Source organism: Prunus avium, chromosome 1 (genome assembly GCF_965620075.1).
Source record: "Prunus avium chromosome 1, drPruAviu1.hap1.1, whole genome shotgun sequence".
In the NCBI taxonomy this organism is placed as follows: domain Eukaryota; kingdom Viridiplantae; phylum Streptophyta; class Magnoliopsida; order Rosales; family Rosaceae; genus Prunus; species Prunus avium.
The window spans coordinates 42077440-42090507 of record NC_142284.1 but is presented as its reverse complement, the minus strand read 5'-3'; the positions used below and the strand labels follow the sequence as shown (position 1 = coordinate 42090507).

Here is a 13068-nt window from a genome sequence, read left to right as displayed (position 1 = left end):
TGATATATTTGCAGTAGTGTCTAATGATTAGGTGTTTCTTGTCCACATTGTGGGCTTATAATTTGTTGGTAATTTTTTTCATTTAAAAAAAGTTGGCCTTTTCCCAACAAATAAACCCACCACTCCCTCTGATCTGAAATCAAGGCCCAATATATCCCAAAAAATGGAAATAGCGCATCGACACGATTGCATTAGATTGCATCAACCAACCAACTAGGCATTGAGATTTCCATATCTATTTGGTCACCTACTTCTACTAGTGCCGAAAGAAAGAACACATAGATGATTATGTTATGTTTATAAAGAACAACAAAGAACCACAGCTCAGCTACAGCCTACAGGGTTATGTTACAAGTAGGTCATCTAACAAAAAAAATTTAGATCAGAATGAATGATACTATTATCAAGGTTTTATAACTTAGCGGGGCACACCATGTCAACCCCCATCCCATTCAGCAGGTTTTCCATTTTCTTTTTTTTCAATAAAAAGGCACTTTTCAGAGGCCTTTGCAAACAAAGCCTCATCAGGTCCTGTTATTTGTCAAATAACAAGACAGAAAGTTGCAACTTAATTCCAGAAACGAAGTACGATGTCTTACTGCTGCATTCACAACCTGAAGCAGGGCATACTAGGGAGAAGTAAATGACTATAGATAACAAGACAATCAAGCACTACCCATTTTTCAGTTTGGATTATATTTAAACTGCAAACGAACTGAAACATACTTGTATAGATGCAAGGTTCAAAAAATTTCTCAGCTCAGGAGAATATGCTTGTTACAACAGCAACAACAAACTGAGAACCAAATTTGAGGGATCCCCAAAATTTGACTGCGCACAAATGTACAAATGACAAGCAAGTCATACCTTCTATACTTCTAGGGTTATGGTCTACCTCTACACTTATACTCTGGTCATTACCTGGCTAGCCTGAAATAGGTTGGATTCGCTTCAACCTTTGGACAACTTGCTTCATTGTAGGCCTAATGGAGAGGGTCTCAACTGTGCACGTTACAGCCAAGTACAGCATCTCTACCAGATCATCCTGGGGTCCGGCATCCCATAGCCCTTCCATGAAGACCTCCTTAGCACGACCCATTCGTAACAGCATGCATGCCCAAGAAACAATGTTGAAACCATGGTCATGTGAAGAAAATGAAGGGTCCAAGGCTTCTTTATCTGAAATCAATTCAAGCAGCACGACACCATAACTGTAAACATCAGCCTTTTCAGACACACGACAAGTCATAGCATACTCTGGTGCTACGTAACCAAAAGTCCCTGCCACACCAGTTGTTGCATGTGTTTCAGAAGTTCCCAAAAGCCTAGATAATCCAAAGTCAGACAAATAGGCATTGTACTCATCATCTAACAGTATATTACTTGGCTTGACATCACGGTGCAGGACACGCGGAATACACTCATCATGCAGATAAGCAAGTGCATGGGCTATGTCCAGAGCAATCTTGTGGAGAATATTCCAATTAAAAGGTCTTCTAGATCTTTCCTTAATAAAATTTTCCAAATTGCCTCCTGGTAAATAATTATATATGAGCAACATCTCAGTTTCACTGGCATGGTAACCTATTAAAGTCACCAGGTTGGGGTGTCTCACCCTTCCAAGGGTCTTAATCTCAGCATGGAACTGTTGAACACCATGAAACCTTCCAACAGCAAGCCTCTTTACAGCTACAATGGTTCCAGGACCGATTTCGGCTTTGTAAGTGGCCCCAAATCCTCCACTCCCGATGTAGTTGCTGGCATTAAAATTCGCTGTTGCTTGAACAATATTCTCAAACGTCAATGGAGCCCCAATATCTGTAAAAACTGTCATTTCTTTATATTCAAAACCCTGAACCCTGGAATCTGGTATCCATTTTCTAGTGTAAAAGAAAAGGACGACAAGAGAGAGCAGAACCAAAACAACGGCTGATGCAGATACTATAGATGCAATCTCAATTGAGTTTAATCCACTATTGTCCGCATCACCAACAGTTTCTGATGAAGAATCAGGGTGATCTTGTGGATTCCCAGAGCTATCTGGTTGATCTGTTGATGGAGCAGTGAGCGAAACAATACGGCATGGATTAAGGAAAGGGTTTCCAAGGACACCGCTACAGTTCATCACACTATTGTTAAATGGAAATGAACCAGACAGGTTATTGAAGGATGCATTAAATGTAGATAGTGATCTCGCCTTAGTCATTCCTGAAGGGATGTGCCCAGAGAGTTTATTGTCGTCAAGCAGAAAAACAGTTATGTTTTTCAAGTTCACAAGACCTTGTGGAATATCACCAGAAAGAGAATTTGAAGATAGTTTTAACACTTCAAGGGATTGTAACCTCACAAAACTAGCAGGAATTGCACCAGTAAGGTTGTTATTAGCCAGGGACAGATACTTAAGATACTTCAAATGACTGATATCCTCAGGAATTTGACCCTGCAACCGGTTCCTACTCAAGTCAAGAAAGACAAGAGATTTCCAATCCCCAAGATCTGGAGGTATTGACCCAGATAATAGATTATCAGAGACATCCAGGAACCTAAGAGATCTGCACATCACTCCAACCTTGAAAGGAATGCGACCTGATATCTTGTTGTTGCTAACATTGATAATCATTCCATGTAATCCATCACATTGCCCTAGTAAGCTTTCAGGAAATGATCCAGTGAGTTTGTTCCCACCAGCAAGAAATGCATAAACAGTCCGCTTCCCCAATCCCTCCAATGCAAGAGGGAGGTGTTGGATTGGACCAATGAAGTTGTTACCACTAAAATCGTGAATCATTGTGAAACTAGCACCAAAAAGTGGTAAATGCGTGTCAAGCTGAGTTCTGCAAGCAAAGAGCAATTGATATGCAACTGATGGATTGTGGACTCGGACAAGATCTGAATTCGGGGGCACCTGGGGGCACACTCTGTAACTAAACTCAGGGATAGGTCCAGACATGAGGTTCCCACTAACATTGAAAACGGTCATACAAGGAACTGGAAGCTTCTCATCAATCTTCCCACTCAGCTTATTTGAGCCCAAATTCAGATAATGCAGCTTCTTGCATCTTTCAAATACTCCAACAACTTCTCCACTGAAAAGGTTCTGAGCTAAGTTCACCATTTCCAAGTTCTCACAACCACCCCAATTGCTTGGAAGCTTGCCTTCAAGGGTTGCCCTTGGCGCCCAAACTATTTTCAAATTTGGCAGGGTTGTAATTTCCTCCGGAATGGAGCCTTCATAGTAATTGTAATCGTCCTCCTGACCACTAGATCTTTCAACTGATGAATCTTCATTGGTATTCTGATGGGATGTCAACGGATTAAAACGAGTTGATAGGACAAGAACGGACAAATTGACACACTGTCCAAGCTCAGAGGGGATTGAACCGCTAAGGCTATTCCTAGAAACATCTAGAACTTCAAGCCTTTGAATCCGACCAAGTTCTCGGGGAATGACACCATCCAACATATTCGAAAACAACAAAAGAGTCTGTAACCGCCCACAATTTCCCAAACTACCTGGAATCCTTCCAACAAGGGAATTCCCTGACACATCAAGCTGTTCAAGATTCCAACAATTATGTCCAAATTTAGATGGTATAGACCCATTTAACCTATTTTGAGACAAATAAAGCCCTCGCAGCTTTGGAAAACTACCAAAGAAGCCAGGAATGGTTCCACTGACTTCATTACCAGCTAAATGCAGAACCTCCAAATTCATGCATCTGGAAAGCGAAAAAGGAACCTCGCCACCAATTCTATTAAACCCAATATTCAAAACCCTCAACTTTCTCAAACCTGAGAACCGGTTTGGCAACTTTCCGGTCAACAAATTTCCCTCAAGATCAAGCACTTCAAGCTTCTCTAAACCCCAAACTACCTTAGGAATTTCGCCATTGAGTTCATTGTAAGGCAGCGATAAAACTCTAAGCTCAGTGAGCTTTCCAACCCAAGGTGAAAGCTTTCCAGCTAAATTTCCACTACTACGTGAACTAGTCCTCCATACCCCAAACCCATTAAACGGAAATTGAAGTTTCAAAGTCTCAGAGCAAGAAAGAGCTTGAAAATTACCTCCTTTTCCATCAATACCCGTGATTCTGAGCGAGACGACCCTGGATTTGGAGTCGCAGGAGACCCCGAGCCACGAACAGTAGTGGTCGGAGCTGTTTGAGCTCCAGCTGGAGAGAACCCCATGTAGGTCTGGAAATGAGCTCTTGATCTCAAGCAAAATCGATTTCTCGGAAAACAGCGCTTCCCCGGAAACGGAAGAGAAAACGCAGCAACACAGTAAGCAGAAGACGTTGACGAAAAGCACGGTCTTGGAGAGCAGATGGCATCTCATTTTCTCAGAAACAAGAGGTAAACGGCGTCGTTGTGGTTTCCACCTTTACCTCCTTCTTCGTCTTCTGTATCTGCTTCTTCTGGTGTTTGAGGAGAAGACTGAGGTCTTTGAGGCGCTTCTCTCAAGTTGTTCATTATTATATTGGTTTTTCTTCTGCAGGTTTTAGATTGGAAAATTCATTGCCCAATGGCAGAGAGCGTGGGTGGGGCCCAGTGGACTTTAAGTGGTGTTGTGTGGGGACCATTGTCGGTCAATGAATGCATAAGCTCGTCAACATATGGCTGCTGCTTGTAAAACCATGCGGATACTGGGGCCCTGCATGTTTGTCTACGTGGCGGTCTCTTCTTGCTTGACGACTAAATAATCCCCAAAAAAACAACTAAAAAAAAACTTTTTTTTTTTTTTTTTTCCTGTCAAGGAAACTCTATTAATTAAAAGTGGGAAACATTACAAAATGAGGGAAGCTCAATTCAAATGCAGGCCAACACCAACAAATAAAGCAGGCCCACAGTTACAAAAACCAAATAAACAATAAAGCCCATAAAACATTAAACAAAGAAACCCTAGATCTAGAACACAGGAGCAGCCACACCACACAGCATGCCAGCGACACCACCAGAGCAGATCCACCACCAACAAAAGATGGGGATGAGCAGGCCACCCGCGCGGAAGCCCTCCCATAATTCAAGAGTCAAGTGCAGTTTGCACTTTAAACGCAGCCACGGACCACCACACACCACCGAGCAAGAACAACGGGAGTGGTGGACTTGGAGCCAAGGAGCAAACAGTGGTGGTTGAGAACTGGCGACCAGACGAAGTCGCTGACCATGGATGGACGGCTTCACAACAGATAAGGGATGATGAGAATGTAGATGTAAGAAATGGAGGGTGAAAGGGGAAGGTGGTTGGGGAAGAAAGGAGAGGGAGAGATGGGAGATAAAGGGTCTCACAGAGTGGGCTTGATTTAGGGAAAAACAGAAAAACAGAAAAAAAAAAAAAAAAAAAAAAAAAACCTAAAGGAAACCGAAGTGGAGGCAAGGAGCCCCAGATCTGAGACAAAGCTCAGGGGAAAAACACCCATTTCGGGTGGGGAGAAGCCAGAGACTCTCAAAATGGAGGAGGAGGAAGAGAGCTCTCTATTCGCGACGATTAAAATTAAATTTAAAAAAAAAAAAAAAAAAAACTATTGTTTCCGTTCAAATTATTATTTAATCAAACCTAATAGTTTTCACAAAATAATTTTTGTATGAATTATCGTCAATAGTTTCTATTTTCTCTAATTTAATGTTACAATTTCCGCCCAAATTCTGATATTGCTCACAAAATCCGATGATCGCATATCACATGATTTGTTAATGTGAGATAATTACCACTACTTTCTTCACGGAAAAGTTAACTGGAGCTGGTTGTTCTGATTGTAAAACAAATTAACCCAAAGCAATATTATTTTAGGAAAATTCTCCAATAAGTATTTTATGTTAAGGATTGATTACATAATTCTAACTCGACCGTTGAATTGCATGTCTGTTGCATATTAAATCTACCAACACATTTAATGAATACAATCCAACGACTGAGATTAGAAATATGTAACCAATCCTTAACTGGAACAAACCCTTAGGGTTGATTGATCAGAAGGGACACCAAAAAAAGTAAAAATATAAGTAGACCAAAGAAATCTATAGATTAAGTTAACCTTGAGGAGGGCATTATTCTCACACAAATAGCAATTACAGTGTACTCTAAATCATAGTGTACAATGAATTATATTTTTAACTTTGAAAAACCACTTATGAATTGAGAATTAAGAATTAAGAATAAAAGAAATATAATATCAACCTCTATTTGGTATTTGTTGTGGCTCTGGTGGCACACAGCCACTGCCTTGGGGTCTCAATGTCATCACCTGTGGTTGTTGGCACGTGCCACCGCCCATCCTCCGACTCCTGCATTTACATCACCCAACAATGCATTCATCAACTTGTGTTCTAGGCTGTTACAACTCCATACAGCTAAAGCAAAAGTTTGTGTTTATACTCAACAACAACCAGATGAAAGAAAGAAGAAGATATTATTGGCTGATTATCACACCTGAATTACAATTGAATATGGAGGTGGCATGTGAAGGGCAAGTCCCTCCCTCGAGACTGACATTCGAACCTGCAAAATATGAACATATATAAACAGTGAACAATTTAATTTAATTTATTTTCAAATTTCTGGTTACTGGTATTTGCCGTACTATCTAAGAAAGAAATACAAGAACAGCCAAATGCCCTTTCAAATGTCTCCAATCTTATTATCTTTGAGAAATTGGGGGAATACATTTAAAGATGGATCCAAGCAATAGCCCCCTCAAGCTGTTTGCATGGATGGATACACATTCGGACAAGATTTTGACTACATACCAAAGATTCTTCTAGATATTGAAAGCATAAATCAGTAGAAGTATGATACCTGATGTTTTTCCTTCCATCTTGGGAAAAAGTTAGTCCCTAGAAGTTGGAACAAGTGGTCTCTCATCTCATCGTTTGTCACCAGCAAACACTTGGAATTAACAGCAGCATATAACCAGTACCTATAAATCACACGGGAATGCCTTTTAGGCACATTCAAACTCTGGTAATAATTAGAGACCTATAGATACTTAAGCCATGGAGTATATATAATATATATATATATGCTGCAACTATTCGTGTATATATTTCTCCTTTTCAACATGCAACAATCTCTAAGAAATCAGTCCAATCATTTTATTGCTCAAGATATGCAAACTTACCAATCATCATTTGAACCAGCTGGGGTAGCATAAAGTGCACCAGCCTTTTGCCAACTCTCTAACAATTTCTTGTTATTAGGGTTCTGAGCAGGGCCACCAGTTACACGATTTTTGTGTAATATAACAAGTGGAAATCTCTTTGATGGGCTCATTTGGCGTAACCGGTTCACCAGAGTATTGAGCTACAACCAAAGATGGAGTCATGAAGTAGCCTATTTATATACTGATATGAAGAAATCAAACTATGGAGTGTTACAAAACTAATCATAGTCTCCCACTCACCTGGGAAAAGCTGAAATTATGTAGATTGATAAGACCCACATTGGCACCATCTATAATAGCATCAAATGGACCATGCTCCTGAAGCCACTCCTGGATGAGTTTAACTTCTAATCAATCATGACAGCTGACAAACATATTATGTATCATTTGCCTGAATCATACAAAATAAGACATATCGACCATTGACTAATTAATGAAATCGGTATCATGATAACATGACAAGAAAACACACGAGGAATGGGGGGTTTGACAACAATTTGATCTCACAAGATTGAGAAGGCACTGCCACGAGTACTCTTTATAAACTGTGCCTCCTAATAGAGTTTCTTTTTTTTTTTGTGGTCGGACCTCCTAATAGAGTTATGAAGCTATTTTCCCAATAAATCCAAGCTTAGGAGATATCATATCACATACACTGTGTTTTAAATTCTAATGTCAGTCTGATCTCTACGCGGGAAGCACTAATCATCACAAAATTAGTATTTAGTTAAACACCAATATAGTTGCAAACAATTTATATAACTTAATGCATACATCCACAAGGCCCTCCAAGGGGGAACTCTTCCCATTAATATAACGACATGAATATAAAGATGCATATCAAGCAAGTTGAATAATTTGCGCAAATCGCATAAGTTCATCCAATCATTGAGCTTTCAAATTTTAGAATTATGATATGCTAAAGTTAAAACTTGAATCTCAAAACTCTAATGCGTCATGGGTAACCAATTTTCTTAAAATCTCAGAAACTGAAGACAAATAAACAAGGAAAGCAGAGTCACACCTTGAACCGAAAAAAATCAGCCTTAACCTCCCTTTGGCTAGCCAATTTGCTCAAAGAGGTAGCAAAATTCTCAGTTTCTTTTGGATCAATATCGATAGAAACAAGCTTTTGGCCGCAACAAGAGCATGTCCCTGTTTCATCCATCTGAGTCCTAACCACCCTCCAATTCCCACTCCCCAACCACCCTTGCCCATGCCACCCACCACCTCCTCTCACAACCCCTTCCCTCACCTTCTCCACATCCCAACTCTCCATCCCAACATTCGCCGCCTTCTCCGACATAAACCACTCCTCCACCACCCCAGAAGTCGACTCGGAGACCTGCCTCACGGAAATCCGCAACCGGTGCAACATCTCATAAACCTTGTCACCCTTGCTAGAATCAGAACTAACTTTTAACAAAGCAGAAATCTCAGGCTCCTCAGCGATGACCTTAGATTCTACCATGTGGGCATCAACCTCATAAGCTCTATCAGCCTCCCCCTTCTTACAGAACCCAAACAATGCAGGGCCGTAGGACCTCAACTTGGGCGGAATCCCAAGACCCTTCATCTGCTTCACCAAATGAAAGGCCATTTCCGGGTCCTCTGCCGCTGCAGCAAGCCTAGCAGCACTGGTAAACGTGGCCTCATTGGGCACAACCTTATCATCAACCATCTGGCGAAAAATCTCAAAACCCCTCTTCAAACCCACACCATCATCATCAGCACCACCATTGGAAGAGCACAAATAAAGCAAAACATTATAATGGTGCAGACTAAGCGGGAGCCCTCTACTTCTGGCCTCATCGTAAAGCCTCAGAGCTTCGACCAGGTGGCCATGCCTGGAACACATGTCGAGCTTGTGCTTCAGTACCCCCTCCGGCGATTCTCGCCGCGCTTTCTTCTTGGATTTGTTGGAAACCAGCGGCGCCGAAGCCGAACGCGAAGGTGAATCATTGGAGAGAGCCAGGGTGCAAAGATGGAGCCTTTTGTCCATGGAGAAGTTGTCCATGGAAGTTGGGGTCAGTTTAGGTTTCGGGAAGTGGATAATTGTACCAAAAATGCAGCGAGAATTGCGGGAGATTAGGGGAAGTGGGATTTTGATGAACAAGGAGAAGAGAGGTGGGGTTCTGGCGAGAGCGCCTACCATTTTTTTAATTTCTTTTGGGTTTTTGTTGTGGATTGTAAATTTGTAATGCAAAGCAATTATTGGGTTATTGAAAACAAGTCTGGTTATTTTCCCTGTTATTCATGTTTGCAGGGCTGGGAGTGAGAGTGAGAGTTGCGCAGAGAGGTTGAAAACCTCTGCAACTATCTAAAACCCTAGCTGCCACTCCGTGACCGGGAAACGACAAGTCGTAGCGGGCTGGCTTGCTTAACTTCCTCTTTTTCTTTTTTCCATGACCGAAAAAATAAATAAATAACTAGGAAAAAAAAAAGAGAGGGAGAATTATACAACGAAAATGTGCAGAAGTGTAGTTAAAAAGTCATAATTAAGAATAACCAAGACGAGATTTTGTTTAGAGGAAGACATGGACAAGCATGTTAAACCCAAAGATGGATTATCAATGCCTTTGGACAAGAAGAACAGTTTCATTTAGATAACAAAACAGCTAAACGTATACAGCTACACGTATGCAGCTCTCTGTGAATTCAATTAAGCATTCTATGCCAATTAATTTGATGATCTTCAAGCAAGACGATCCACAGTCAAGAAATAACTTCCCACCATGATGAATGATGCAATCCCACTGTTAGCCATCCGTAACCCAAGGCCACGGAACAGGAGATTCCTGTCTGCAGGGTGAATCCCTGTAAGTCTCTCAAACCTATTCCCTGGTCTTCCCCATTTCAGAAGCTTCCTCTCCGTGGAGACAAACTGCCCAAAACAAAACACAAACTTTCAACATTCATAACCAAAGCAACCTTATTAATAAAAAAACACCCATTGCAAGGCATTTTGTTGAGCTGATGCTAGTAGATCACGCCCAAAGCAGACTAACGTTGCCAAGAACAGGTAGCATACCTTGGGCAGCACAATACATTGTGATCGAGACTTAGCAGTGTCAAAACAATGAGAAGCAGCTGCAGCAACTGAACCAGAAACTCCAGCAGCAAGACTCACAGCCCAAGGAGACAGCGGACCGATTTCATCATCCGACCTTAGACAAAGAAAATGCACTTCAGTAAAAAGAAAAAGGGTACATTAATTAATTTTTTACATGTAAGCATTGGATGCACAGACATGAGAAATGCAAAATATGGTGCTTGATGGTGTGTAGGTCATAGCAAGTCCTTTTAATACCTAGGTTCTGGATCCATCCCCACTGCCTTCCAGTCAAGCATTGCTCGGTGCAGGGATTGCCAAGTAGAGAAGAATATGCCACCAAAAACTGAATCCCGAACAACCCCTGACCGTAGGCCTCTCCATAATGCACCCCATCCTTCTAAAGAGATGACTTCAGATGGTTTCCTAACACTGAACACGGATGGTGGCCTCCCAGATCCCGTCATCATCCATGGATACTCTTGTAAAGCACTCGTCATATTGGGATGTTTGGTTGTTAGGGTGGATAAAAGGCCAACAGAAGAATTTAATGCCTTCATGTCCGGAATATATCCACGCAATAATCTTTGAATCACAGGTGCAACAGCTCCCTTTTCTGTGAGAGAGGCCGAGCTTGGAATGCGAGAAGCAGAGGTCACCTGGGCACGAAGTTTTATAAGTTCAAAGGGAGAACTTATTAGTGCTTCTGCAACACCAGCAACAAGTCCTGCCAGGAGGGCCTCAGAGACGTAGACATAGTTATCTTCTCGACCATCTGCAAAAGAGGTATTTGCAACCACATAATGTGACAGAAGCTGTAAATCAATTATAACAAAGATAAATTTTAGTATCATATATTGATACACAACTCTATCCATGTAACGTCACATGTTTATTATTGGGTACAGAAAAATTAAGGGAAATACCTTTATAAAAGGCTGTCAAAATTTCATAGGTCCCAAAGCGAGCTCCAACCCCCAAAGTTCTTCCCACTGCCAGCCATAGGAAACCATTGTACAAACCTACAATATGCATCACAAACCAAACTTAGTACTTATCAGTAAGCCCTTGGGGGTGTTGGGGGGGAACAACAGGATGTGGAAACACTAATGAAACCATCCTAGTAACTCTCATGTACTCCCATGCTTCTTATATCTTGTCAAGTAAAGGTAGAATTAAAAAATAAAAAATTCGGGGAAGCACCTGTATTTCCTGAAAAGTATCGAACTCTCTTTAAAACCTGAGCAGTTGTCAGTTGTTTATTAGAACCTGAACCAACCTGTTCTCACAATGAAAATAAATGAGGATCCAGGGTAGAAGCAGATTATGACATTGCTCTTCAATTTTTTTATAGGAAAAAATATTCATTAAGAAGAGTAAAAGTACATAACAGAGATTTTGAAAAACAAATAACTTCTCAAGCATCAGAAATCTAGGCAAAGATGTAGGTAACAAACCTGAATAAGGGTTTTGATAGTATCAAGAGGGTAAGTAAGAGCTGTGCCTAATGCCACCGACCCTACACCAGAAAGTGCATGGATTGCAAAGATATGGTTCTTTAACCACTCATCCATCTAAAATTCAACAAAAATCAAAGAAAAAGTAAATATTTCTCATCAGCAATTGAGATAGAGCTTTATATGCCAGTCAACTTTTAAGTAACAAAGATTTATTCGTAATCTATTTCCACACATGTTACTCAACAACTGTCAGATACAATACAAATGCCTGTACAGTTAGTAGTTCATGATGAAAAACTAAATCTGAACAGGCACTAATTTGTTTCTTTCTCTTTCTAATAGTGACCCAGCAAGCATATACCAAGACCAGTAGAAGATAATAAGAATTGGTCCCTCTGCGGCCTTTCCTCAAACACGTTATTTACAATATACTTCATATATGAAAACCCGAATAACATTAAAAGAAAAACAACAAAAACAAAATTAATCAAAATGAAGAAATGCTTAAAATGAGTGTTTTAGAAATTAGCAGTCAGAGAATGCGGTACCATCGCTGTTAAAGTCACTTTGCTTTCTTCTTTCCCCTCTTCAAAATCGTAGTGTGAATTCCAGCTCTCAAAACTCTAACAGGAAGGAGTAGTAAGCTAAATATCAGCAACATGGCAACATTCTTGAACGAAAATCAACTGCAACACGGAAAAAGTTTCATTTTTTTAATCAAAATTTAAATTCTCAGACTAACAAACTTCTAAAAATTCTTGAGCTGCTGAGCAATAAGCAGCGCCATCACGGGCAATGGAGGAGATGCGGAGAGGAGGGAATGGGTGATTGCTTTTTGGGCCCGGGACTTTTTAATCGAAGCCCACTTCATATTTGATTTTGATAACACCCAACCCCAAATTGCAAATTTCACAAATCTGCCACTTCAATATTTTTTTATTATTAAAAAAGTGGCATTTCTTAGTGATTTAATGATATTCTTATCTATCTCCTTTTTTTTTTGTTGAGAAATTATCATATCTCCCTTTAAATATATATTTTTGGGTTAAATACCTTTTTTGTTCCTGGATTTTACACGAAAATTCAATTTGGTCACTAAGAAATTTTTTTAATAAAATTGGTCATTGTGTTTTCCAAAATTTATAATTTATAGACATTCTATTATCTTCCGTTAACTTTCTTTAAGTGAAAATTTTAATTTTTATGAGTTAGTGTATATTGTGTTGATAGGGTTTAACAAATTGGGGGAAATCTTGGGTTGAAATCGGAATTGTGAGGTATAAGGTCATAGATTGGATGCTATATTAAAGTTGAATAAACTGAGTGAAAAGTGTATTGTGACTTCATATGGCAAGAAGACGTAATCAAGGTGATAGAGCACCAAAATATATTGTAAAGT

At 40.2% G+C, this 13068-nt stretch overlaps 2 protein-coding genes and 1 pseudogene across 4 annotated transcripts; all 3 read right to left on the bottom strand.

Annotated features, from left to right (window-relative positions):
- Window positions 1-652: 652 nt before the first annotated feature.
- On the bottom strand, window positions 653-4477 carry LOC110750362 (LRR receptor-like serine/threonine-protein kinase RPK2 pseudogene; annotated as a pseudogene).
- A 1512-nt stretch (window positions 4478-5989) lies between these two features.
- On the bottom strand, window positions 5990-9498 carry PRORP1 (proteinaceous RNase P 1). Its single transcript, XM_021950678.2, has 6 exons — window positions 8182-9498; window positions 7398-7487; window positions 7116-7297; window positions 6794-6914; window positions 6428-6496; window positions 5990-6282 (listed from the first exon to the last, which is right to left on the bottom strand). The coding sequence occupies exons 1-6, from the start codon at window positions 9310-9312 to the stop codon at window positions 6178-6180; spliced, it is 1698 nt and encodes a 565-aa protein (XP_021806370.1). The 5' UTR covers window positions 9313-9498; the 3' UTR covers window positions 5990-6177.
- A 138-nt stretch (window positions 9499-9636) lies between these two features.
- On the bottom strand, window positions 9637-12528 carry LOC110750364 (Mitochondrial substrate carrier family protein). 3 transcript variants are annotated; one of them, XM_021950679.2, is made up of 8 exons: window positions 12416-12528; window positions 12218-12292; window positions 11667-11783; window positions 11413-11488; window positions 11136-11231; window positions 10468-10984; window positions 10189-10324; window positions 9637-10041 (listed from the first exon to the last, which is right to left on the bottom strand). In XM_021950679.2, exons 2-8 carry the CDS (start codon window positions 12218-12220, stop codon window positions 9853-9855), a joined length of 1134 nt encoding a protein of 377 aa, XP_021806371.1. In that variant the 5' UTR covers window positions 12221-12292; window positions 12416-12528; the 3' UTR covers window positions 9637-9852. The 3 variants fall into 3 exon arrangements, with proteins under 3 accessions (XP_021806371.1, XP_021806372.1, XP_088103183.1); XM_021950680.2 differs by having other exon boundaries at window positions 12412-12516; XM_088247057.1 differs by having other exon boundaries at window positions 12218-12515.
- Between the last annotated feature and the right edge of the window lie 540 nt (window positions 12529-13068).

Excerpts from the sequence above, each read along its gene's own strand:
- LOC110750364 (XM_021950679.2), bottom strand. Across the intron at positions 10,985-11,135 it reads TTTGACAGCCTTTTATAAAG|ATGGTCGAGAAGATAACTAT; the intron begins GTATTTCCCTTA and ends CCTCTTTTGCAG. Across the intron at positions 10,042-10,188 it reads AATGTATTGTGCTGCCCAAG|TTTGTCTCCACGGAGAGGAA; the intron begins GTATGCTACCTG and ends TGTTTTGGGCAG.
- PRORP1 (XM_021950678.2), bottom strand. The coding sequence starts at position 9,312 with ATGGTAGGCGCTCTCGCCAGAACCCCACCTCTCTTCTCCTTGTTCATC. Across the intron at positions 6,915-7,115 it reads GCTGGTTCAAATGATGATTG|GTACTGGTTATATGCTGCTG; the intron begins GTAAGTTTGCAT and ends TGTGATTTATAG. Across the intron at positions 6,283-6,427 it reads CATATTCAATTGTAATTCAG|GAGTCGGAGGATGGGCGGTG; the intron begins GTGTGATAATCA and ends ATGTAAATGCAG.